Raw genomic sequence first — 22,860 nt, forward strand, 5'->3', positions numbered from 1 at the left:
CTCACTGCAACCTCCGTTTCCCAGGTTTAAGCGAGTCTCTTGCCTCAGCATCCCAAGTAGCTGGGACTACAGGCACCCTCTAATTTTTTTTTTATTTTTAGTAGAGACAGGGTTTCACTATGTTGGCCAGGCTGGTTTTGAACTCCTGTCGTGATCCACCACGCCCAGCCAAAGAGCTGTTTTTGTTAAAATTTGCTTGTCCCAGGCTGGGTGCAGTGGCTCACGCCTGTAATCCCAGCAGTTTGGGAGACTGAGGCAGGACAATCACTTGAGCCCATGAGTTCAAGACCAGCCTGGCCAACATGGCAAAACCCTGTCTCTACTAAAAACACAAAAATTAGCCAGGTGTGGTGGTACATGACTGTAGTCCCAGCTACTCGGGAGGCTGAGTCAGAAGAATCACTTGAACCCAGGAGGCAGAGGCTGCAGTGAGCTGGGATCATGCCACTGCACTCCAGCCTGGGCGACAGAGCCAGAGTCGGTTTAAAAAAAAAAAAAATGTCCTTGTACCACCCAAGGGCTATATTAACTGACTATTGTGGCCAGGTGTGGTGGCTCATGCCTGTAATCCCAGCTACTTGAGAGGCTGAGGCAGGAGGCAGAGGTCGCAGTGAGCCGAGATCACACTGTTGCACTCCAGCCTGGGAGACAGAGCAAGACTCTGTCTCTAAAAATAAATGAATAAATAAATAAAATAACTGGCCATAGTGCCTGGCACTTAGTAGACGCTCAATATATATTTAAATTACTCAATAGACATCTATGAATAAATGAACTTCTCATTTTCCTCACTAATAAAAGCAGATATTAATGCCTATCAAATACCTAAATGGATTGCTGGCAGAATCAAAGAAGCTTGCACAAATCACTGGATAAAACACTAGGTGCAGTTATTTCCCTGAGGCTAGGACTGTTAAGAGTCCTTCTCGCTTGGAATTTCCTGTGCTCAGGACAAGGCTCTGCCCACAAGGGCATCCAGACCCCATAGCGGAAAGAGGATATCCAGACCTTCAGATCACTCTAGCTCCTGCTCTTTGCTATTTTCCTTACCAACTGAACAGCGGGGAAGAGACAGCGGTAGGATTAGTCCCGGTTCCACAGAAACCCAGCCTGATTCAGGCAGATCAATCACTTTGAAGATACAGTAATTGGATTTGAGTGGAGAACAATTCTGACAATAATCCAAGTTACCCAAAACAGGAACATTTGTGCAAATGGTGGCCTTTATTAAAGACCATGAAAAGTGACAGAACAGGAGCAAATCTGCTAGTGTAGTGCCGAGCTAGCCCTTTGCAGGACCCTAAAACCTGATCTAGTAACAGAATAAATCAGTGTATTTACATTTATGTTTGCCCTGAAAACCCAGGTAAGGTCTGAAGCCTGAGGCCATCTCCCCTTCCTTTCCTCCTCCCTCTTCTTACCTCCTTACCTTCTTTCACTTCCTCAATCGGTTCCTCTCCCTTCTCCCTCCTCTCTCTTCCTTCTTTTCCTTTCTGCTTTTCCCTTTTCTCTTCTCCTTTTATTCCTCATTCTCTTTACCATCTACCTATGTGTCCCTCCAAGCCCCTCTGCTATTTCTCCCCTGCTCAGTCCCTTTGCCCTGTCTCCCTCAGGTTCAGCTTCCAGGGTGGGGAGGCGAAAAAGGGTCCTCAGCCCAGGGAGCACTTGTTGGTGTTCTTCTTGTCGCAAGTTTTCAGGTCAGTACTGGGAGGCTTGTTGCCGTTTCCCTAGAGGGAGAAGGGCACAGGAGTCATGGTGTGAATGGCTGGTTAGGGTGTGAGGGTATAAACTGTTTGAAGTGAATCCACCCTCATGAGAAATCTTAGCATTGCTCCCCTCAGTTCTTATCAACACCAACACACACACACCAGAGTTGTACCTAGTCCAGCAAAACCAACTTACTGATCTCCGGCCTCCTGACTTGAGCAAGATGTCCCGGGCCAGGGAGCTAAAAGCCTAAAGTGGGGAATAGAATCAGTTTGGAGGGAGGAGAATCTACCTTTTAATACTTCCTCTCTTGGTCAGGGATGGGGGTGTGGATCTCACCTCATCCACATTCATACTGGATTTAGCACTAGTTTCGAAAAATCGGATCCCGTGCTCTCGAGCCAACTATAAGGGGTGAAGTGGGAAGGAGAGAATTGAATTAAAGACAGCAGCCAAGTCCTCTGCAATGCAACCTATCTTGGCCCTCCCAGCCCAGTTCTAGAAATTGCTCAGCCTGGCCCTCACCTTATCGGCCTGCTCCTTCTGCACCTTCCTCTTGGCCTCCATGTCACATTTGTTCCCTAGCAAGAGGCGTTCCACCCCAGCCGAGGCATTCTGGGGGGGCAAAAGACAAGTAAAAGTTAGGTCCTGCCAGCTGGGTGCGGTGGCTCATACCTGTAATCCCAGCACTTTGGGAGGCCAAGGCGGGTGGATCACCTGATGCAGGAGTTCAAGACCAGCCTGATCAACATGGTAAAACCCCATCTCTACTAAAAATACAAAAGTAGCTGAGCATGGTGGTGCATGCCTATAATCCTAGCTACTTAGGAGGCTGAGGCAGGAGAATCATTTGAACCCGGGAGTCAGGTTGCAGTGAGCCAAGATGGTGCCATTGCACTCCAGCCCAGGCAACAAGAGCGAAACTTCGTCTCAAAAAAAAAAAAAAAAGTTAGGTCCTGCCTATCCTTATGGCTCCCTTCATTCTCCAGGTTCTATCCAGTTCCCCCATCTCTTCTGGAGGGTCCTCACCTCCTTGATGCTTTTCATCCAGTTCTGAATATTCTCAAAAGATTTCTCATCCGTGATGTCGTATACTAGGATAATGCCCTGGGAGATGACAAAATTCAACTTGGACCATATTCCCATTGAGGCTTCCCACTGCCCTGTAAGTGACCCGGCAAGTTCCATCCATGGGTCTAAACACTAGGCCACGTTGGGCCCTCTGCAACCCACACTACACCCCTCCCATTTTTACCTGCCTCAACCCCTGACCCTTTGTATTCATAATATATTCTGTGGCCTCATCCTTCATCCTTTGTCCAGACCCACACTTCATACCATGGCTCCACGGTAGTAGGCAGTAGTTATTGTCTTGAATCGCTCTTGGCCAGCCGTGTCCCTAAAGAAGGAGAAGGTTTCATGGAATGGAAGAGAGGAAAGAATTCTCTAATGGAAGAATTCTTCCTCTCTCGCAAGAATTTAGCTTTTGCAACATGGTGGGGCAACAGAATAAGGAAACAGTAAAGGGGAGTGGGATTAAAGACAGTTGACCTGATTTCCAGAGATGGTAGTGGCCCAAGAAAGAAGATGTCTTTGCTTATTCATTGAATGCTTGCTATGTGTCCAGCACTGCGTATGTATCATTTTATCTAATCCTTAATCTCTCCTTGTAAGACATGTATTATTGTCCCTATTTTACAAATAAGGAAACATACCGGGGGCCGTGGCTCGCGCCTGTAATCCCAACACTTTGGGAAGCCAAGGCGGGTGGATCATCTGAGGTCAGGAGTTCGAGACCAGCCTGGCCAACATGGTGAAACCTCGTCTCTACTAAAAATACAAAAATTAGCCGGGCATGGTGGCGGGCACCTGTAATCCCAATTACTTGGGAGGCTGAGGTGGGAGAATCACTTGAACCCAGGAGGCGGAGGTTGCGGTGAGCTGAGATTGTGCCATTGCACTCCAGCCTGGGCGATAAGAGCAAGACTCTGTCTCAAAAAAAAAAAAGAGGAAACAGATCTGGATAGGCTGAATAATTCATGAAGGTCAGGCAGCAGATAAGTAAAAGAACCGGATTTGTGCACCACTCTGCTCTTATATGTCATAGCATTATGCCTCCACTAAGCTTCATACCACTTAAACCCCTTCAGGGTCTACATTTGGCTCTCTGGGCTCACCATATTTTGGAGAAAACACTAGACTTAGAGTCAAGTCTTAATTCTGCCTGTGCCATTTAACGGTTCACAGCCTGTTTCCAAGTTATGACTGAACAGTTGTTTGTTGTCAAATTAAGAGGATGCTCTGTAGCCAGAGGACGCAAGAGCTACAAAAAAGCTGGAACTAGTTGGGAGAGCAGGAAGAGAGACGAAGGACAGCTGAGTGCATCCAGAGAAATAGATTAGAAGTGCTAGAAGGAGCAATGAGGAAAGGAAGAGAAATGAAACAAAATAGAAGAAAAAGCGTGTAGGAGGTAAATGAAGTCTGGTGAGGCGTCCCAGAGGATTCACTTACCAGACTTGTAGTTTGATCTTCTTCCCCTCTATATCCACAGTGCGAATCTTGAAATCAATTCCTAGGGGTGGAAAGTATGCACTGAAGTTGAGACATGCATGCACACATGTAAAACTGTGTGATGGGAGGGACAGGAAGGGAGCAGTGTCAGCACCAGAAATTCTGCAGGAGATGCACTTGGGGAGCAATCTTGTTGGAAATGCCAAGCTAGGAGAATTTTCCCAAAGCTGTATTTGTATAGCAAGAATACTATTTTTACTTACGTTTTATGGATTTTGGGAGGGAAAAGGTGATGAAAATTCTGCATGGAGGCTTAAGATCCTTAGGCCACCTTTTGGGTCCATTCAGCTATACCAGCTGACAACTCTCTGAATTCAGTCTCTGTCTCCCTACCAGATATTACTTTCACATTCCTCTTCTCTGTTTTCTTAGAGCCCTCTACTCTTGGTATTCCACCCACCCTCCTAGTAGAGAGTAAGGAAAAAAGTAGCTGAAGCCAGTCTATGTGAATTAACTAGTGGGCCAAACTTGGCACTAGGAAAGTCTGAGGCTAAACAGGATTACTTTTGAGACAATTAGGAAAGGGGGGCATTTTTCCTTTTCCTTTGTAACCAGAATTGTCATAAGACTCTTCCTGTCTATTTCCCAAGCCACAGGAGATGAAGAAAGAAGGGAGGAGGGGAGACAATGTTCTTCTTAGTAGAAACTTGGGCACCTCCCCCAAGCCTGCTGGGGGCCCCTGGGAGGAGGATGAGTCACCAGGCTGACTCAGAGACCCCAAAAGTCCCCTCATTTCCACGTTCCTCACCAAGCTGGCTGCATATTCATGATCACAGTCCTTGGGCCGCCCTCCAGCACACCCAGCCACCTTGTTCCACCCTTCCCAAACCCCTGTTCAGCTGAGGTGCAGGGAGACTGGGGCAGGGAATCTGGGAAGTAGATGGTGAGCTGGGGACGCAGTGGGAGAGTTTGAAGGTCGGCAAGAGGGAAAGAGGCTAACAGATCGGATCGGGAGAAAAAGATGTGGCAGACAGGGATACAGGAAACGTGGAGAATGGATCGAGAGAGTTCTAAGTGGTGGGGGTAGGGGAAGGGCACAGAGAAAAAGAGAGAAGAGTTCTTGTGGATTTTGGGAAACTAAGGTGATGGCACCAAGAAAATGAGGAGCTGGCAGCAGTTGAAGAGTTACCTTGAAGGCCTCAGAGAGGTGAGAGGTTTGGTTACCATACAGAGACATGCATGGGGGAGGGGTCAGAGCCAGGGGTTGAGGGACTAGACTTTAGGAGCCTTACTCTAAGGGGACTGAAAATTGGGGTCACTAGTAATCCGGGAGCCTGAGAAGGAGGTCACAAGACAGTAGGGGTCTGGGACATGGCCAGCGGGCTCACCAATGGTGGAGATGTAAGTGTTGTTGAAGTTGTCCTCTGCAAAGCGAATGATCAGACAAGTCTTGCCCACCCCCGAGTCCCCGATCAGCAGCAACTTGAAGAGGTGGTCGTAGGCTTTGGCCATGGCGGACACCGGGGGAGCCAGGGGAGGGGTGGGGAGCTCCCGGCACTGGTAGGCGGGACTGGACGGTTGGCAAACAGAGCAGCACGGAGCCCAGGCCAGGAAGAAGTTTTCCTCCCTCTCCGCCCAGGCTCCGGGAAAAGGAGGGGCGGCACCCCTCCGGGCTCCACCCCCTGCCCGCCCACCCTTTTGGGCAGGCCAAGGCGGCCAGCCCGGCCTCTGCTCTCTTGGTTTTCCCTTCCCAGCTTAGGCCGGCCTACCTGTCTCGCTATTTTCCACAGCCTTTTGGTAACTGTAGCTCCCCTCTTACGACCTTACTCTTCTATTCTGAGGCGAGAGTCTGGGGTGAAGGGAAGTAGAGGTTTAACCACGACGACCAGGGGAAGACAAATTTTAGAGGGATTAGGGGAAGAGAGAAAGAGTTTTGGGAATAACGGTGAAGGTAGGGAGGGCGCTAGAAATTGAAAAAAAAAAAAGGGGCTGATTTTTGGAGGTGCTATTCAACGAAGCTAGAAGATAAGTTATCATCGGTTTCTGGGGCTGCGTAAAAGTCAGTCCTAGAATTTTAGCGTTAGTTGTCCAAGCCCTTAGTTCTATGGATCCCAATTCCCTTTGAAAAAAGCGGGATGCGCAGATGTAGGTTATTTGTTGAGTCAGTCTGCCCCCTGGTGGAACAGGGTGAAAACGTAAATTAGTTTTACAGAATCGGCCCCACCGCCCCAAGACTCACAGCCTACCTAGACACTTCCTGGTGCTTCAGTTGGAACGACCTCTCTAATGGGGGCCGCATGTGTGATTTCTCTGACCAAATAGCTTAAGAAAACAGAGATTTGAACTAAAAATGTCATTCTTCACGTGGATCTTTTAATATGGCCCACTTAAGGTGCAGTACTCCTGAAATCTCACTCAATAGGCCATGAACGTGTAGCCTTGGTAACCAGGAAGCTGAAATATGGACAGCATGGCTACAAAGAAACAAGTATATCTCTGCCTTTAGAAAAAAATTATTCTTGCTATATGTGTGCTGGGGGTGGAAAAAAATACGAAAAACGAAAGAAAGAAATTGTTTAAGACCTGGTGTGGTGGCTCACACTTGTAATCCCAGCACTTTGGGAGGCCAACGTGAGAGGATCCCTTGGGTCCAGGAGTTCAAGACTAGCCTGGGCAACATACTGAGACTCTGCTTCGACAATAAATAAATAAATAAGCCATACATGGTGGTGTGCGCCTGTAGTCCCAGCCCCAGCTACCTAGGGGGCAGAAGTGGGCAGATCATTTGAGCCCAGGAGTCCAAGGCTGTAGTGAGCCATGATTATGCTACTGCACTCCAGACTCGGTGATAGAGTAAGATCCTGTCTCAAAAAATTTTTTTAATTTGTTTATTTATTTTTAATTAATTAATTAATTTTTTGAGACACAGCCTTGCTCTGTCGCCAGGCTGGAGTGCAGTGGGACGATCTCGGCTCACTGCAACCTCTGCCTCCCTGGTTCAAGCGATTCTCGTGCCTCAGCCTCTGGAATAGCTGGGATTACAGGTGCCTGCCACGAAGTCCAGCTAATTTTTGTATTTTTAGTAGAGACGGGGTTTCACCATGTTGGCCAGATGGTCTCGATCTCTTGACCTTGTGATCCGCCCGCCTCGGCCTCCCAAAGTGCTGGGATTACAGGCATAAGCCACCGCGCCCGGCCCTATTTTTTTTTTGAGACGGAGTCTCGCTTTGTCGCCCAGGCTGGAGTGCAGTGGCGCAATCTCGGTTCACTGCAAGCTCCGCATCCCAGGTTCACGCCATTCGCCTGCCTCAGTCTCCTGAGTAGCTAGGACGACAGGCGCTTGCCACCGCCTGGCTAAATTTTTGTATTTTAGGTAGAGACGGGGTTTCACCATGTTAACCGGGATGGTCTGGATCTCCTGACCTCGTGATCCATCTGCCTTGGCCTTCCAAAGTGCTGGAATTACAGGCGTGAGCCACCGCGCCCGGGCTATTTTTTTTTTTTTTTTAATTTTTTTTATTTTGAGGCGGAGTTTTGCTCTTGTTGCCCAGGCTGGAGTGCAATGGTGTGATCTTGGCTAACCGCAACTTTCGGCTCCCAGATTCAAGCGATTCTCCTGCCTAAGCCTTGCGAGTAGCTGAAATTACAGGCATCCGCCACCACCCCCAGCTAATTTTGTATTTTTAGTAGAGACAGGGTTTCTCCATGTTGGTCAGGCTGGTCTCGAACTCTCGACCTCAGGTGATCCATCCACCTCTGCCTCCCAAAGGCCTGGGATTACAGGCGTGAGCCACTGCGCCCAGCCTTTATTTTTATTTTTATTTTATTTTTTGAGACAAAGTTTTGCTCTCGTCACCCAGGCTGACGTGCAATGGCTCAATCTCTGGTCACTGCAACCTCCGCCTCTTGGGTTCAAGCGATTTTCCAGCCTCAGCTTCCCAAGTAGCTGGGATTACAGCCACCCGCCACCACACCGAGCTAAAATTTTTTTTTGTATTTTTAGTAGAGACGGGGTTTCACCATGTTGGCCAGGCTGGTCTCCAACTCCCGACCTCACATGATGCGCCCACCTCAGCCTCCCAAAGTGCTGGGATTACAGGCATGAGCCACCGCAACCGGCAAATAAAAAATTATTCAAGGGAGTCTCTCTCGAGCCTATTCTGGCTGCCTATAAAAAAATTAAAGGCTGGGTGTGGTGGCTCACACCTGTAATTCCAGCACTTTGGGAGGCTGAGGTGGGCGGATCACGTGAGGTCGGAAGTTCAATATCAGCTTGGCCAACATGGCGAAACCCCCGTCTCTACTAAAAATACAAAATTAGCCGGGCGTGGTGCCGCATGCCTGTAATCCCAGCTACTCGGGAGGCTGAGGCGGGAGAATTGCTTGAACGCGGGAGGCGGAGGTTGCGGCGAGCCGAGATGGCACCATTGCACTACAGCCTGGGCAACAAGAGCAAAACTGCGTCTAAAAAAAAAAAATGAGGGCCGGGCGCGGTGGCTCAAGCCTGTAATCCCAGCACTTTGGGAGGCCGAGACGGGCGGATCACGAGCTCAGCAGATCGAGACCATCCTGGCTAACACGGTGAAACCCCGTCTCTATTAAGAAATACAAAAAACTAGCCGGGCAAGGTGGCAGGCGCCTGTAGTCCCAGCTACTTGGGAGGCTGAGGCCGGAGAATGGCGTGAACCCGGGAGGCGGAGCTTGCAGTGAGCTGAGATCCGGCCACTGCACTCCAGCCTGGGTGACAGAGCGAGACTTTGTCTCAAAAAAAAAAAAAGTGTACTGGTTGTTAAGAAGGCATCTTTTGTCATTTCACTTATCCCCATCACCTTCCGTGTCCATGCTTGTCCCTTCTCAAGCTAAACTATTCAATCTCCTTTTGTCTATTCTCTCGCCTCTCATTATCTCCTTGAGTCTTCCCTATTTCTTTTCACTGACCAAACCATGTCTCACCTGTTTGTTTGTTTATTTATTTATTTATTTTAGATCGAGTCTTGCTCTGTCACCCAGGCTGGAGTACAATGGCAGGATCTCGGCTCACTGCAACTTCTGCCTCTCAGGTTCATGTGATTCTCCTGCCTCAGCCTCCAGAGTAGCTGGGATCACAGGTACCCAACACCACACCTGGCTAATTTTTTTGTATTTTTAGTAGAGACGGGGTTTCATAATGCTGGTCAGGCTGGTCTCGAACTCTGACCTCAAAGGATCCACCCACCTCGGCCTCCCAAAGTGCTGGGATTAGAGGCGTGAGCCACTGTGTCTGGTCTATTTTTATGTTTTTCAGAGACAGGGTCATTCTGTCACCCACACTGGAATACAGTGGCACTATCCTAGGTCACTGCAGCCTCGAGCTTCTGGGCCCAAACCATTCTTCTGCCTCATCCTCCCAAATAGCTGGGACTACGGACACAAGCTACCACACCTGGCTAATGTTTCAATATTTTCTAAAGACAAAGTCTCACTATGTTGCCCAGGCTGGTCTTGAACTCTGAGCCTCAAGCAATACTCCCACCTCAGCCTCCCAAAGTGCTGGGATTACAGATGTGGGCCACCATACTCAGCTTTACCAGTCCTTTAAATTACTCTTCAATTTTTGTGAATTGTCCTGATAAAAATCCATCAGTTCTTTTTATCTTATTTTGCCTGGATCTGGACTTTTCGTCCTTAGCAATGTATTATTCGTGCTCACCTCTCTGAACTGTACTTATTCTGGTGTATACCTGCTTTCACTGGAACCTGACTTTTTTTTTTTTTTTTTTTTTTGGAGACCGAGTTCGCTCTTGCTGCCCAGGCTGGAGTGCAATGACTCTGTCTCGGTCCACTGCAATCTCCTCCTCCTTGATTCAAGCGATTCTCCTGCCTCAGCTTCCCAAGTATCTGGGATTACAGGAATGCACCACCATCTCTGGCTAAATTTTGCATTTTTTTTAGTAGGGACGGGGTTTCACCATGTTGGCCAGGCTGGTCTCGAACTGCTGACCTCAGATGATCCACCCGCCTTGGCCTCCCAAAGTGCTGGGATTACACGCATGAGCCACCGCGCCCGGCCTAAATTGTTAAATTAAACCAATAGAAAAAGAGTTAAGAATATAGGTATTTAAAAAATAGTACGGAAGTCCCGGATATGGCTCCTTCTCCCTGGTGTTTTCCTTAACCTTTCCTATTAGGCTCCAAATGTCAAAGTATGACACAAAATTTTAAAAGTGTCCATTTATCCCTGGATAGTGATCAAACGCTGACCTCAAATTAGCAAGGTAACCCTTTCAACATGGTGACGCATATGTGTCACAACTAACAGTTAAAGACCTTCCGAAAATGGCAGCTCTCTTGTCTCTCCACCGCATCAGACCAAAGTAGGACCTTCCAAGCATGGTGGCACAAGAGCCTTGCGTCATTTCCTGTAGTGTGCACAATATAAGGGGCAGGATTTCCGCTTTCGCTCTTTTCCGGCGGTGACGACCTACCCACACGAGAACATGCCTGTGAGTGCTTTGGTCCAGGTTTCGGCGGAGATCTCGCTGTTCTGTCTGCACGCTCCCCTCACGCTGATTTCGGATCGTAGAGGGTTCTCATTTACCCTCTGCACTTCTTAGGACATTAACTCCAGGGACCGCAGCGGCCCACGGGCCACCCGCATAGACGGGAGCGGAGAGGAGATAAGATGGCGGCCCAGCTGCGCAGACACCAGGGGCAGCGAGGGGCGAGCTCTCCCCGGTGTGTGACAGTGGGGGCTGTTTTCGACCATCCCATTTTCGCCGTTGGTTTCTAAATCTCTGCATTTCTGTCCCTGTTAGCTCGCAAAGGATCTCCTTCATCCCTCCCCAGAAGAGGAGAAGAGGAAACACAAGAAGAAACGCCTGGTGCAGAGCCCCAATTCCTACTTCATGGATGTGAAATGCCCAGGTGAGGAGACGGCTTGCTGTAGTGGGGAAGGCACTGGACAATAACAGTTGGAAAATGTTGTAGTGTGAGCTGTCTCATATCCTTGAAGCTGTCCAGCAGCTTCAGTTTCTTCGCCTGTGGAAAATATTTTCTCTGATACTCTTAAAATTCGAATGTATGAGACTGGCAAAGTTTTGCATCTTAGGAGAAGTGATTCATTTCAGCGTGATGTCCCATCACATTTCACATACAATCCCTACTTTTTTTGTGTTGGGAAACAATGTAATGGATGATGAGTTGGGCATAAGTGCAGGAAAGATATGGGTGTAATCGAGGAAAAAAATGTTATCTGTTTTTCTTTCAGGATGCTATAAAATCACCACGGTCTTTAGCCATGCACAAACGGTAGTTTTGTGTGTTGGCTGCTCCACTGTCCTCTGCCAGCCTACAGGAGGAAAAGCAAGGCTTACAGAAGGTAAATGGTGTACTAATGTTGTGATTTGGGGCTTTGAGTTTGTTTTCTAGAAATGGAAACATTTCTCAGGATCTTTCAGTCTTACAGTGACAGAGACCATGTATAATGTAAATTTTTAGACAGGAAGTGTTGGATTTATAAATTTTTTTTTTTTCAAGTAGATACTACCAAAAACTACGTGTTAATCTCAAAGCACTACTGTCTAAAGCGGGGATCAATGGGTGATAAAAGGGCTCAAGTTGATATGAAGTGACCAAAGTGATATATAAATGAGTAGGTAGCTAAGAGTTGAGAAAAATAAAAGATGTGGTGGATCATCATGCATCTGCTGCTTTTGTGGGAGAGGTGGGCAGAATACCTGGACTGATGTCAGCTAATCTCTGAATCTTTTTCCTCCAGGATGTTCCTTTAGGAGGAAGCAGCACTAAAGGCACTCTGAATCAAGATGAGTGGGAAACCATCTCAATAAACACATTTTGGATAAATCCTGTTTATTGTCTTGTTTAAGTGTTAGGAAGTTCCTGTCTCAAGTATTCAGGGGCAACCAGAAAGAGAAGAATATTAGAGTCATTTGGGGCACGTAAGTGGCCAAGTACTTTAAAAGTCCCTTTGGGGGCATTTTTAACCACCTAAGGCTCATTGGGTAAATTTGTTTTTTTAATTGTGATACTATCTCAAGTGTTGTGTTGGGTGTGTGTGTTTTTTTGTTTTTGTTTTTGTTTTTTGTTTTTTTAAGAGATGGAGCCTTGCTCTGTCTCCCAGGCTGGAGTGCAGTGGTGCGATCTGCAACCTCTGCCTCCGGGGTTCAAGCAGTTCTTTGTCTCAGCCTCCCAAGTAGCTGGGATTACAGGTGTCTGCCACCATGCCCGGCTAATTTTTGTATTTTTAGTAGAGACGGGGTTTCACCATGTTGGTCAGACTGGTCTCAAACTGCTGGACCTGGTGATCCTCCTGCCTCAGCCTCCTGAAGTGCTGGGATTACAGGCCGTGAGCCACCACGCCCATCTGACAGTTAACACTCTACAACACAGTCCAACACACCAGTTTTAAGAAACAGCTTAGGATGCTTTATTTATAGTTCTCAGAAGCCTTATCTGGAAACTTAATGTAGAAGTTGTTGTTAGGCTTCTTGTCTAGGACTAGAAATCTTCATTCCCCTACAGTTAAAAGGAACTTGTCCAAGCAGAGATTAGTGTCTTACACTCCATAACCAATGTTGCAGCCGACTTTGGGCCAGTGGAGGTTGTAGACTCATGAAGTGAGGGGGAGAAGTTGTGGAGTTAAAAGAACCTAAAGAAGAGGGAAAAGTTGAGTGAACTAAACGTGTATGTCTGAGCTTTTCAAAGAGAGGACAGAGACTTTTTTACCTGGCTGTGGTGTTCCTAGAGTTGGTACATACACAACTGGAACTGTTTGTATCTTGTTTAGGAAGGCGTTGTATGCTGGAAAAACGACAAAGGAAATGTCACAAGGCATATCTGAGGAAGGCTTTAAAGGGCAAAGTCAACTCTAGAATGAGAATTAATATTGCTAAAAATAATTCTTCAAAATAAGTAATAGTAATGCACTATTACAGGAGGTTTTTATCCCAATTTAATCCACTTTAGAGTTACCTTCAGCTTTTGGCTAAAAGGTGGGGAAATGGGCGGGCGTAGTGGCTCACGCCTGTAATCCCAGCACTTTGGGAGGCCGAGGTGGGCGAATCACAAGGTCAGGAGATGAGACCATCCTGGCTAACACAGTGAAACCCCATCTCTACTAAAAATACAAAAAATTAGCTGGTCGTGGTGACCTGCTGTAGTCCCGGCTACTTGGGAGGCTGAGGCAGGAAAATGGTGATTACCTGGGAGGCAAAGCTTGCAGTGAGTAGAGATGGCACCACTGAACTCCAGCCTGGGCGACAGAGCCAGACTCCCGTCTCAAAAAAAAAAAAAAAAAAAAAATGGGGAGGCCGGGCGCGGTGGCTCAATCCTGTAATCCCAGCACTTTGGGAGGCCGAGACGGGCGGATCATGAGGTCAGGAGATGGAGACCATCCTGGCTAACACGGTGAAACCCCATCTCTACCTAGCCGGGCGAAGTGGCGGGCGCCTGTGGTCCCAGCTACTTGGGAGGCTGAGGCAGGAGAATGACGGAAACCCGGGAGGCGGAGCTTGCAGTGAGCTGAGATCCGGCCACTGCACTCCAGCCTGGGTGACAGAGCCAGACTCAGTCTCAAAAAAAAAAAAAAAAAAAAAAAAAGGTGGGGAAATGGAATGTACATGATAGTGATGTGTTGACTTTTTTTCTTTTTTTTTTTTAGGCTGTGCATGGTGGCTCACGCCTGTAATCCCAGCACTTTGAGAGGCCTAGGTGGGCAGATCACGTGAAGTCAGGCATTCAAGACCAACCTGGCCAACATGTCATTAAAAATACAAACATTAGCCAGTTGTGGTAGGGGGTGTCTAATCCCAGCTACTTGAGAGGTTGAGGCAAGAGAAACGCTTGAAACTGGGCGGTGGAGGTTGCAGTGAGCCGAGATTGCACCACTTCACGCCAGCCTGGGTGACAATGGGACTCCATCTCAAAAATCATCACAGGATATTGCTGGAGTATAGTGGCACAATCATGGTTTACTGCCACTTTGAATTCCCTGGCTCAAGCAATACTTCTGCCTCAGCTTCCCTAGTAGCTGGGACTACAGATATGTGCTACCACCACACCCAGCTAATTTTTTTTTTTTTTTTTTTTTTTTTTGAGGTAGTCTCGCTCTGCCGCCCAGGCTGGAGTGCAGTGGCCCGGGATCTCCAGCTCACTGCAAGCTCATGCCTCCCGGGTTTCGCCATTCTCCTGCCTCAGCCTCCTGAGCAGCTGGGACTACGAAGCCGCCACCTCGCCCGGCTCATTTTTGTATTTTTTAGTAGAGGCGGGGTTTCACACGTGTTAGCCAGGATGGTCTCGATCACCTGACCTCATGATCCAAAGCCCGTCTCGGCCTCCCAAAGTGCTGGGATTACAGGCTTGAGCCACCTTGACCTAATTTTAAGTTTTTGTGGAAATGGGGTCTCACTGTGTTGCCCAGGCTGGTCTTAAATTTTTAGACTTGCCGGGCGCGGTGGCTCAAGCCTGTAATCCCAGCACTTTGGGAGGCTGAGGCGAGGCCGGATCACAAGGTCAGGAGATCGAGACCATCCTGGCCCTAGCTGCAGGGTGAAACCCCGTCTCTACAAAAATACAAAACTAGCAGGCCCGAGGTGGCTGAGCCTGTGGTCCCAACTACTTGGAGGTGAGGCAGGAGGTAAGCGTAAACCGGGGCCGGAGCTACAGTGACTGAGATCCGGCCACTGCACTCCAGCCTGGGCGACAGAGCCAGACTCAGTCTCAAAAGATTTTTGAACTCCAAACCATCCCACCTTGGCCTCCCAAAGTGCTAGGATTACAGGCATGAACCATTGCACCCAGTCTGTTGTATTACTTGAATTATCCCTAACTATGAATTTCAGCAAAAGTAGCTGTTACACCTCAAGATTTAGTAGTGGCTTCCACTTCTGAGTGGTGTGTATTTGCGAAATCCAGAGGAGGCCCCCCCCCCGCCTTTTTTTTTTGAAATGGAGTCTTGCTCTGTAGCCCATGCCGAAGGGCAGTGGCACTATCTTGGCTCACTGCAACTTCCATCTCCCAGGTTCAAGCACTTCTGCCTCAGCCTCCCAAGTAGCTGGGATTACAGGCGTGTGCCACCACACCAGCTAATTTTTGTTATTTTTAGTAGAGATGAATTTTCACTATGTTGGCCAGGCTGGTCTCGAACTCTTGAACTCAGGTGACCCACCCGCCTCGGCCTCCCAAAGTGCTGGGATTACAGGTGTGAGCCATGGCGCCCGGCTGAGGAGGACCTTTAATCTACTAGGTTACTAGGACTAGAAGGCAAACTTAGTTTACACTGCTTGTTAAAATTACATGTGATAAGCAGCTAATTTTCATCCTTATTAGTTTGTGAAATAAAATGAAGGCAGTTTCAGCCGGGTGCAGTGGCTCAGGCCTGTAATCCCAGCACTTTGGGAGGCTGAGGTGGGTGAATCACGAGGTCAGGAGTTCAAGACCAGCCTGGCCAGGATGGTGAAACCCTGTCTCTACCAAAAATACAAAAAATTAGCTGGGCATGGTGGCGGGCGTCTGTAATCCCAGCTACTTGGGAGGCTGAGGCAGAGAATTGCTTGAACCTGGGAGGTGGAGGTTGCAGTGAGCTGAGATCACACCACTGCATTCCAGCCTGGGTGACAGAGTGTGACTCTATCTCAAAAAAAAAAAAAAGCAGTTTCCATGTCAAAGTCCATGATATTGAATATAAGGACTGTTTACCTAGGAAGATGAAAGCTGTTGATGCCAGCACTGCAAAGAGGGTCAAGAGCAGGATCTGGTAAGAGCCAGTGAACTGCTTGAGGATGGCTGAATCTTCACAATGATCTATACATTGGCCATAACAAAACAAGATAATAGTTATTTTATAACAACCATGGACAGATGCTGCATTTTTTAAATTTAATTTTTTTTTTTTTTTTTTTTTTTTTTTTTTGGAGGTGGAGTCTCGCTCTGTCGCCCAGGTTGGAGTGCAGTGGCGCGATCTCGGCTCACTGCAAGCTCTGCCTCCCAGGTTCAGGCCATTCTCCTGCCTCAGCCTCCCGAGTAGCTGGGACTACAGGCGCCCGCCACCACGCCCAGCTAAATTTTTTGTATTTTTAGTAGAGACGGAGTTTCACCGTGTTAGGATGGTCTCGATCTCCTGACCTCGTGATCCGCCCGTCTCGGCCTCCCAAAGTGCTGGGATTACAGGCGTGAGCCACCGCGTCCAGCCTTTAAATTTAATTTTTTGAGACAGAGTTTTGCTGTCTGTCCCCCAGGCTGGAGGGCAGTGGCACGATCTCAGCTCACTGCAACCTTCAGCAGATGCTGCATTTTAAAACTTACGACTAAAAATAGTAATAAGAAGGCCGGGCGCGGTGGCTCAAGCCTGTAATCCCAGCACTTTGGGAGGCCGAGGCGGGTGGATCACGAGGTCAGGAGATCGAGACCATCCTGGCTAACATGGTGAAACCCCGTCTCTACTAAAAATACAAAAAACTAGCCGGGCGTGGTGGCGGGCGCCTGTAGTCCCAGCTACTCGGAGGCTGAGGCGGGAGAATGGCGTGAACCCGGGAGGCGGAGCTTGCAGTGAGCCGAGATCGCGCCACTGCACTCCAGCCTGGGCGACAGAGCGAGACTCCGTCTCAAGAAAAAAAAAAAAAAAAAAAAAAAAAAAAATAGTAATAAGAGTATCTGTCAGAAGTATCCAAAACCCAGCTCTCTCAGAGAGAAGGAGAGCTTCAGTTGTAAACTATGCTTGGTTCAACCACCTCTTTTTGACTTCTTCCTATCTCCAGAGTAGTAAAACTCCAATTCTTGAGCCTGTTATTTCTTCCTCTTAGATTTAAAAGGATGCTTTAAATCCTCTGCTACTTTAAAATGCTGGTTACCGCTTCTTCCTCTTCCAGGGAGATTGTCTGCAGGCACTCAGAATGGTCCAGCGTCTGACATACCAATGTAGGCTTTCCTACTATACAGCCTCTAACAAAACCAGGCTGTCCCAAACCCTTGGTAATAGAATTGTTCACCTCTATACCAAGAAGGATGGGAAAGCACCAAAATCTGCATGTGGCATGTGCCCAGGCAGACTTCAAGGGATTCATGCTGTAAAACCTGAAGTTCTTATGAAATTGTCCAAAACAAAAAACATGTCGGGTTCCATGTATGCTAAATGTGTTCGTGACTGGATCAAGCGTGCTTTCCTTATCGAGGAGAAGAAAATTGTTGTGAAAGTGCTGAAGGCACAAGCACAGAGTCAGAAAGCTAAATAAAGAATGAAACTTTTGAGTAATAAAAATGAGAAGACTTAAAAAAAAATGTGGCCTGGCACGGTGGCTCACGCCTGTAATCCCAGCACTTTGGGAGGCCAAGGTAGGTGGATCACGAGGTCAGGAGACCATCCTGGCCAACATGGTGAAACCCCATCTCTACTAAAAATACAAAAAATTAGCCGGGCGTGGTGGCGGGCACCTGTAGTCCCAGCTACTCAGGAGGCTGAGGCAGGAGAATGGTGTGAACCCAGGAGGCGGAGCTTGCAGTGACCCGAGATCGTGCCACTGCACTCCAGCCTGGGCGACAGAGTGAGACTCTGTCCCCCCACAAAAAAATGAAATGCTGTTTACCTTTAACCGCAGGTAACGTGCTTCCCTTCATGAAACTTGTGATAGTATGCTGATTACATTTATAATTGTAATCTCTGTCTTGAAACATTTTATTTTATTTCTTTTCTTTGAGACGGAGTCTCTGTTACCCAGGCTGGAGTGCAATGGCGCCATCTCAGCTCCCTGCAACCTCCACTTCCTGGGTTCAAGCAATTCTCTTGTCTCAGCCTCCCTAGTAGCTGGCATTATAGGCACCCACCACCATGCCTGGCTAATTTTTGTATTTTTAGTAGGGATGGGTTTCACCATGTTGGCCAGGATGGTCTCGAACTCCTGACCTCAGGTGATCCACCTGCCTTGGCCTCCCAAAGTGCTGGAATTACAGGTGTGAGCCACTGCCCGGCCAAAACATTTTTTTTTAGATCATCAGTGACCACTTGAATCCACAGTACCTTTCTCCTACTCAGGATGTCATTTTTTGGGAGCATTCTGATTTGTATCTAACCTTATCCTCAATAAAACTTCAGACTTGCCTGTTTTTTTGTTTTTTGTTTTTTTTTGAGATGAGGTCTCAGGCTGGAGTGCAGTGGTACAGTCATGGCTTACTGCAGCCTCCCAAGTAACTAGGACTACAGGTGCACACCATCACGTCTGACTTTTTTATTTTTTTCTTTGAGATGGAATTTCACTCCTGTTGCCCAGGCTGGAGTGCAATGGCATGATCTCGGCTCACTGCAACCTCCACCTCCCAGATTCAAGTGATTCTTCTGCTTCAGCGTCCTGTGTAGCTGGGATTACAGGTGCCCACCACCACGCCCAGCTAATTTTTGTATTTTTAGTAGAGATGGGGTTTCACCGTGTTGGCCAGGCTGGTCTTGAACTCCTGACCTCAGGTGATCCAACCACTTCGACCTCCCAGAGTGGTGGGATTACAGGCATGAGCCATCGTGCCCGGCCTGTTTTTTTTTTTTTTTTTTTTTTTAACACCTGGATAATTTAAATTTTTTTCTTTAACTTTTAATTTTTGGTAGAGAGGAAGTCTCTCTATGTTGCGCAGGCTTGTCTTGAACTCCTGGGCTAGAGCGGTCCTCCTGCCACAGCCTCCCAAAGTGCTGGGATTACAGGTGTGAGCCACTGCACCCGGCCTCAAAATAATGTTAAACACATTAAGCAGGACTAAGAAATCAGTTAAAGTATAGTTAACCAAAAGAGAAAAAACCTAATTTGTGACATGGTCATATCGTAGTTACCAAAATGTTAAAAAGCCTAATTTGTAATATGGTTGTGTGTGTGTGTGTGTTTGTGTGTGTGTGTTTTGAAATGGTTTCTATTGCCAAGTCTGGGAGTGCAGTGTTGCAACTGTAGTTCACTGTAGCCTCAAATTCCTGGCCTCAAGTGATCCTCCCACCTCAGCCTCCCAAAGTGCTGGGATTATAGGTGTGAGCCCTGTTCCTGGCATGTGTATTTTATTAATAGCAACAAAAAAGATCTAAGTGCAGGTCTGATTACTGTAATTTTGTTTTTGGCTCTTTTTTTTTTTTGAGACAGAGTCTTGCTTTGTCACCCAGGCTGGAGTGCAGTGGCACGATCTTGGCTCACTATAACCTCCACCTCCCAGGTTCAAGCGCTTCTCCTGCCTCGGCCTCTCAAAAGACTGGGACTACAGGAGTATGCAACCACGCGCAGCTAATTTTTGTGGTTTTAGCAGAGACGGGGTTTCACCATGTTGGACAGGCTGGTCTTGAACTCCCAACCTCAGGTGATCTGCCCACCTCAGCTTCCCAAAGTGCTGGCATTACAAGCATGAGCTACTGTGCCTGGACTTTTGGCTGTTTTTCTTTCTCTCTCTCTCTCTCTCCTCTCTCCTCTCTTTCTCTCTTTCTTTTTCTTTTCTGAGACAGCCTTTCTTTCTCACCTAGGCTGCAGTGCAGTGGTGAGATCTCAGCTCACTCCATCTCTGCCGCCCAGGCTCAAGTGATCCTCCTACTTCAGCTTCCAGAGTAGCTAGGACTGCAGGCCATCACCCCTGGCTAATTATTTTGTATTTTTGTAGAGATGGGGTTTTGCATGTTGCCCAGGCTGGTGATTACTGTATTTTTTTTTTTTTTTTTTTTTTTTTTTTTGACAGAGTCTTGCTCTGTCCCAGGCTGGAATGCAGTGGCACAATCTTGACTCACTGCAACCTCCACCTCCCCGTTCAAGCTATTCTCCTGCCTCAGCCTCCCAAGTAGCTGGGATTACAGGTGCGTGCCATTACACCTGGCTATTTTTTATTTATTTTTATTTTTAGTAGAGACGGGGTTTCACCATGTTGGCCAGGCTGGTCTCAAACTCCTGACCTTGTGATCCACCTGCCTCGGTCGTCCAAAGTGCTGGGATTACAGGCATGAGCCACCATACCTGGCCGATTACTGTAATTTTTAAGTGAGAAATATTTTTTAGATATGGCAGGAGGAACATGAATATATCTACGGATTCTTTTTTTCTCTCTCTATACATTCTGAGAAACTTCTCTAGTAATGAACTATAGAAATGATCCCTGAAAGTATAGTCAGTGAATTCTGTAGGTGACAAAAGCACACAATACTGCTGATATTATGATGGTTTGCTGCCTATATTAATAATTAGTGAAAGTGCTAACTTTAAGTTAGTGGTCAGTTGAAAATAAAGATGCATGGTCGGGCGTGGTAACTCACGCCTGTAATCCCATCATTTTGGGAGGTTGAGGTGGGTGGATCATTTGAGATCAGGAGTGCCCAACATGGTGAAACCTCGCCTCTACTAAAAATACAAAAATTAGCCGGGCGTGGTGGTGGGCACCTGCAATCCCAGCTACTCTGGAGGCTGAGGGAGGAGAATCGCTTGAACCTGGGAGGTGGAGGTTGCAGTGAGCTGAGATGGTGCCACTGCACTCCAGACTGGGCGACAGAGCAAGACTCTGTCTCAAAAAAAAAAAAAAAAAAAAAAGGAAGATGCAATTTTTCTCCACTCAGGGTCATGGACACCTTGAATTCTATCTATGGACCTTTGTGGGGATCCATGGTCTCTAGATTTTAAAACTCTGCTTCAATACATTCTAGTGATGGTATCTAGAGATACCTTTTTTTTTTTTTTTTTAAATTCCTGAGACAGGGTCTCGTTCTGTCACCCAGGCTGGAGTGCAGTGGTGCAATCATGCCTCGCTGCAACTTCAACCTCCTGGGCTTAGGCAATCCTCCCACCTCAACCTCCTGCTAGGACTTCAGGTGCATGCCACCATGCCTGGCTAATTCTTTGGATTTTTAGTAGAGAGAAGGTTTTGCTGTGTTGCTTAGCCTGGTCTTGAACTCCTGAGCTCAAGTGATCCTCCAGTCTTAGCCTCCCAAAGTGCTAGGATTACAGGTGTGAGCCACTGCGCCAGCATCTCAGTTTCCTCAGCTCTTGGGAAAAAATACCTACCTCCTAGAGTTATGAGAAATAAACCAAAAGCATATAAATGTGCTTAGGATAATAGTCAGTACAAACCAGATGCTCACGTAAACATCAACAAAACCTATTTCCCATTAGGAGATATACTATAATTTAGTTTAGATGGTTCCCAGTAATTAAGTAGTTTCCCTTGAGGGTTGGGGAAGCGGGTGTGACAAATACAATATAAGGAGACTGATGGTTCTCTTGCTTTTCTAACACCTTTTCATAACTATTCCCATCCTATCCAAATGTGGCACTGTTCCTAAACTAGGTAATGCCTGGAATCAGGATTTGGGGGAGCTAAGTCTTGGTTCTAGGGTTAACATTGGCCCATTGCCTGATGCAAAAAGATTTAAATACTTTTGAAGACAACAAAACAGGTAGATTGGCGAGGCACGGTGGCTCACACCTGTAATCCCAGCACTTTGGGAGGCCGAGGTGGGTGGATCACCTGAGGTCAGAAGTTCAAGACCAGCCTGGCAAAATGGTGAAACCCCATTTCTACAAAAATACAAAAATTAGCAGGGCATGGTGGTGTGTTCCTGTAATCCGAACTACTTGGGAGTCTGAGGCAGGAGAATCGCTTGAACCTGGGAGGTGGAGGTTGCAGTGAGCCAAGATCACGCTATTGCACTCCAGCCTGGGTGACAGAGCAAGACTCTGTCTCAAAAAAAAAAAAAAAAAAAAGTTTAAAATATGGCAAATAGTATCGTTACAAGGCTGGCAAACTCGTGTTCAACTGACAACTATTCTTCCTCCTTCCTTTTTTTTTTTTTTTTTTTTTTTTGAGACAGGGTCTTGCTCTGTCACCAGGCTGGAGTGCAGTGGCACAATCACTGTTCACTGCAGCCTTGAACTCCTGGTCTCAAGCAATCCTCCTGCCTCAGCCTCCTGAGTAGATGGGACCACAGGTCCATGCCACCATGCCCAGGTAATTTTTTTTTTGTACTTTTTTGTTGATACGGAGTTTTGCCTTGTTCCCCAGGCTGGTCTCGAACTCCTGAGCTCAAGGGATCTGCCCACCTCGGCCTCCCAAAGTGCTGGAATTACGGCGTGGGCCACCATGCCTGGTGAACAACTATTCTTAAATATATAAATTAAATGTAAAATTTGGGTAGTGTTAAGAAAGCTACCTAAAAGTTGCATTTTGGGTAGGTTTGGAAGATTCATGCCTCAACTAGTTTGAGTAATCTTGGTCAAGTGGCTGAATGTTTCCCATTAACTAAACTGTGATAACATCTGTCCCCCCTTATCTGTGGGGAACATGTTCCAAGACCCTCAGTGGATGCTGCAGATAATATTGAACCCTCTATGTACTATGTTTTTTCCTTACTGAGTTGGGAACTTCCACTTTTTCACTTAAAGGAAGCACTTTCCAGCTTCTTTTTGGCAAACCTGAATTGCAGGCATCACCACTCTTGTGCTTTGGAGCCATTATTAAGTAAAATAAGGGTTACTTGAAACAAGCACTGCACTGTGATACCTTGATACCAGTTGATTTGATAGCAGAGACTGCTACTAAGTGACTAAAGGGCTGATAGTGTGTACAGTATGAACACACTGGACAAAGAGATGATTCATCGTAGGGGACCAGAGTAGGACAGTGTGAGATTTCCTCATGCTATTTGGAACAGTG

At 47.2% G+C, this 22,860-nt stretch overlaps 3 protein-coding genes and 2 pseudogenes across 7 annotated transcripts in view; 2 read left to right on the forward strand and 3 right to left on the reverse strand.

Moving 5' to 3' along the window:
* Positions 1-1,205: 1,205 nt before the first annotated feature.
* On the reverse strand, positions 1,206-5,867 carry RAB13 (RAB13, member RAS oncogene family). 2 transcript variants are annotated; one of them, XM_003892697.4, is made up of 8 exons: positions 5,607-5,867; positions 4,219-4,279; positions 3,046-3,106; positions 2,737-2,814; positions 2,233-2,322; positions 2,047-2,112; positions 1,903-1,956; positions 1,206-1,727 (listed from the first exon to the last, which is right to left on the reverse strand). In XM_003892697.4, exons 1-8 carry the CDS (start codon positions 5,728-5,730, stop codon positions 1,650-1,652), a joined length of 612 nt encoding a protein of 203 aa, XP_003892746.1. In that variant the 5' UTR covers positions 5,731-5,867; the 3' UTR covers positions 1,206-1,649. The 2 variants fall into 2 exon arrangements, with proteins under 2 accessions (XP_003892746.1, XP_009180350.1); XM_009182086.1 differs by lacking the exon at positions 2,737-2,814 and having other exon boundaries at positions 5,607-5,862.
* Positions 5,868-10,619: 4,752 nt separating this feature from the next.
* RPS27 (ribosomal protein S27) lies at positions 10,620-12,060 on the forward strand. Of its 2 annotated transcripts, none has more exons than XM_003892704.4 (4): positions 10,620-10,700; positions 11,013-11,121; positions 11,465-11,575; positions 11,975-12,060. In XM_003892704.4, the coding sequence occupies exons 1-4, from the start codon at positions 10,695-10,697 to the stop codon at positions 12,001-12,003; spliced, it is 255 nt and encodes an 84-aa protein (XP_003892753.1). In that variant the 5' UTR covers positions 10,620-10,694; the 3' UTR covers positions 12,004-12,060. The 2 variants fall into 2 exon arrangements, with proteins under 2 accessions (XP_003892753.1, XP_021779781.1); XM_021924089.2 differs by having other exon boundaries at positions 10,658-10,932.
* A 559-nt stretch (positions 12,061-12,619) lies between these two features.
* Positions 12,620-22,860, reverse strand: part of NUP210L (nucleoporin 210 like) — a 171,301-nt gene continuing 161,060 nt past the window's right edge. For 2 of the 3 annotated variants that reach the window (XM_031653096.1, XM_031653099.1), the window contains 3 exons: positions 15,913-16,017; positions 12,943-13,017; positions 12,620-12,865 (listed from right to left, as the gene is read on the reverse strand). In XM_031653096.1, the coding sequence (XP_031508956.1) occupies positions 12,765-12,865; positions 12,943-13,017; positions 15,913-16,017 (281 nt within the window). In that variant the 3' untranslated portion in view covers positions 12,620-12,764. The remainder of the gene's footprint in view (positions 12,866-12,942; positions 13,018-15,912; positions 16,018-22,860) is intronic. The other variant, XM_031653098.1, reaches the window with a different exon arrangement.
* On the forward strand, positions 16,853-17,560 carry LOC103876198 (annotated as a pseudogene).
* On the reverse strand, positions 20,249-20,329 carry LOC116271893 (annotated as a pseudogene).

This window comes from Papio anubis, chromosome 1, assembly GCF_008728515.1.
Source record: "Papio anubis isolate 15944 chromosome 1, Panubis1.0, whole genome shotgun sequence".
In the NCBI taxonomy this organism is placed as follows: Eukaryota; Metazoa; Chordata; class Mammalia; order Primates; family Cercopithecidae; genus Papio; species Papio anubis.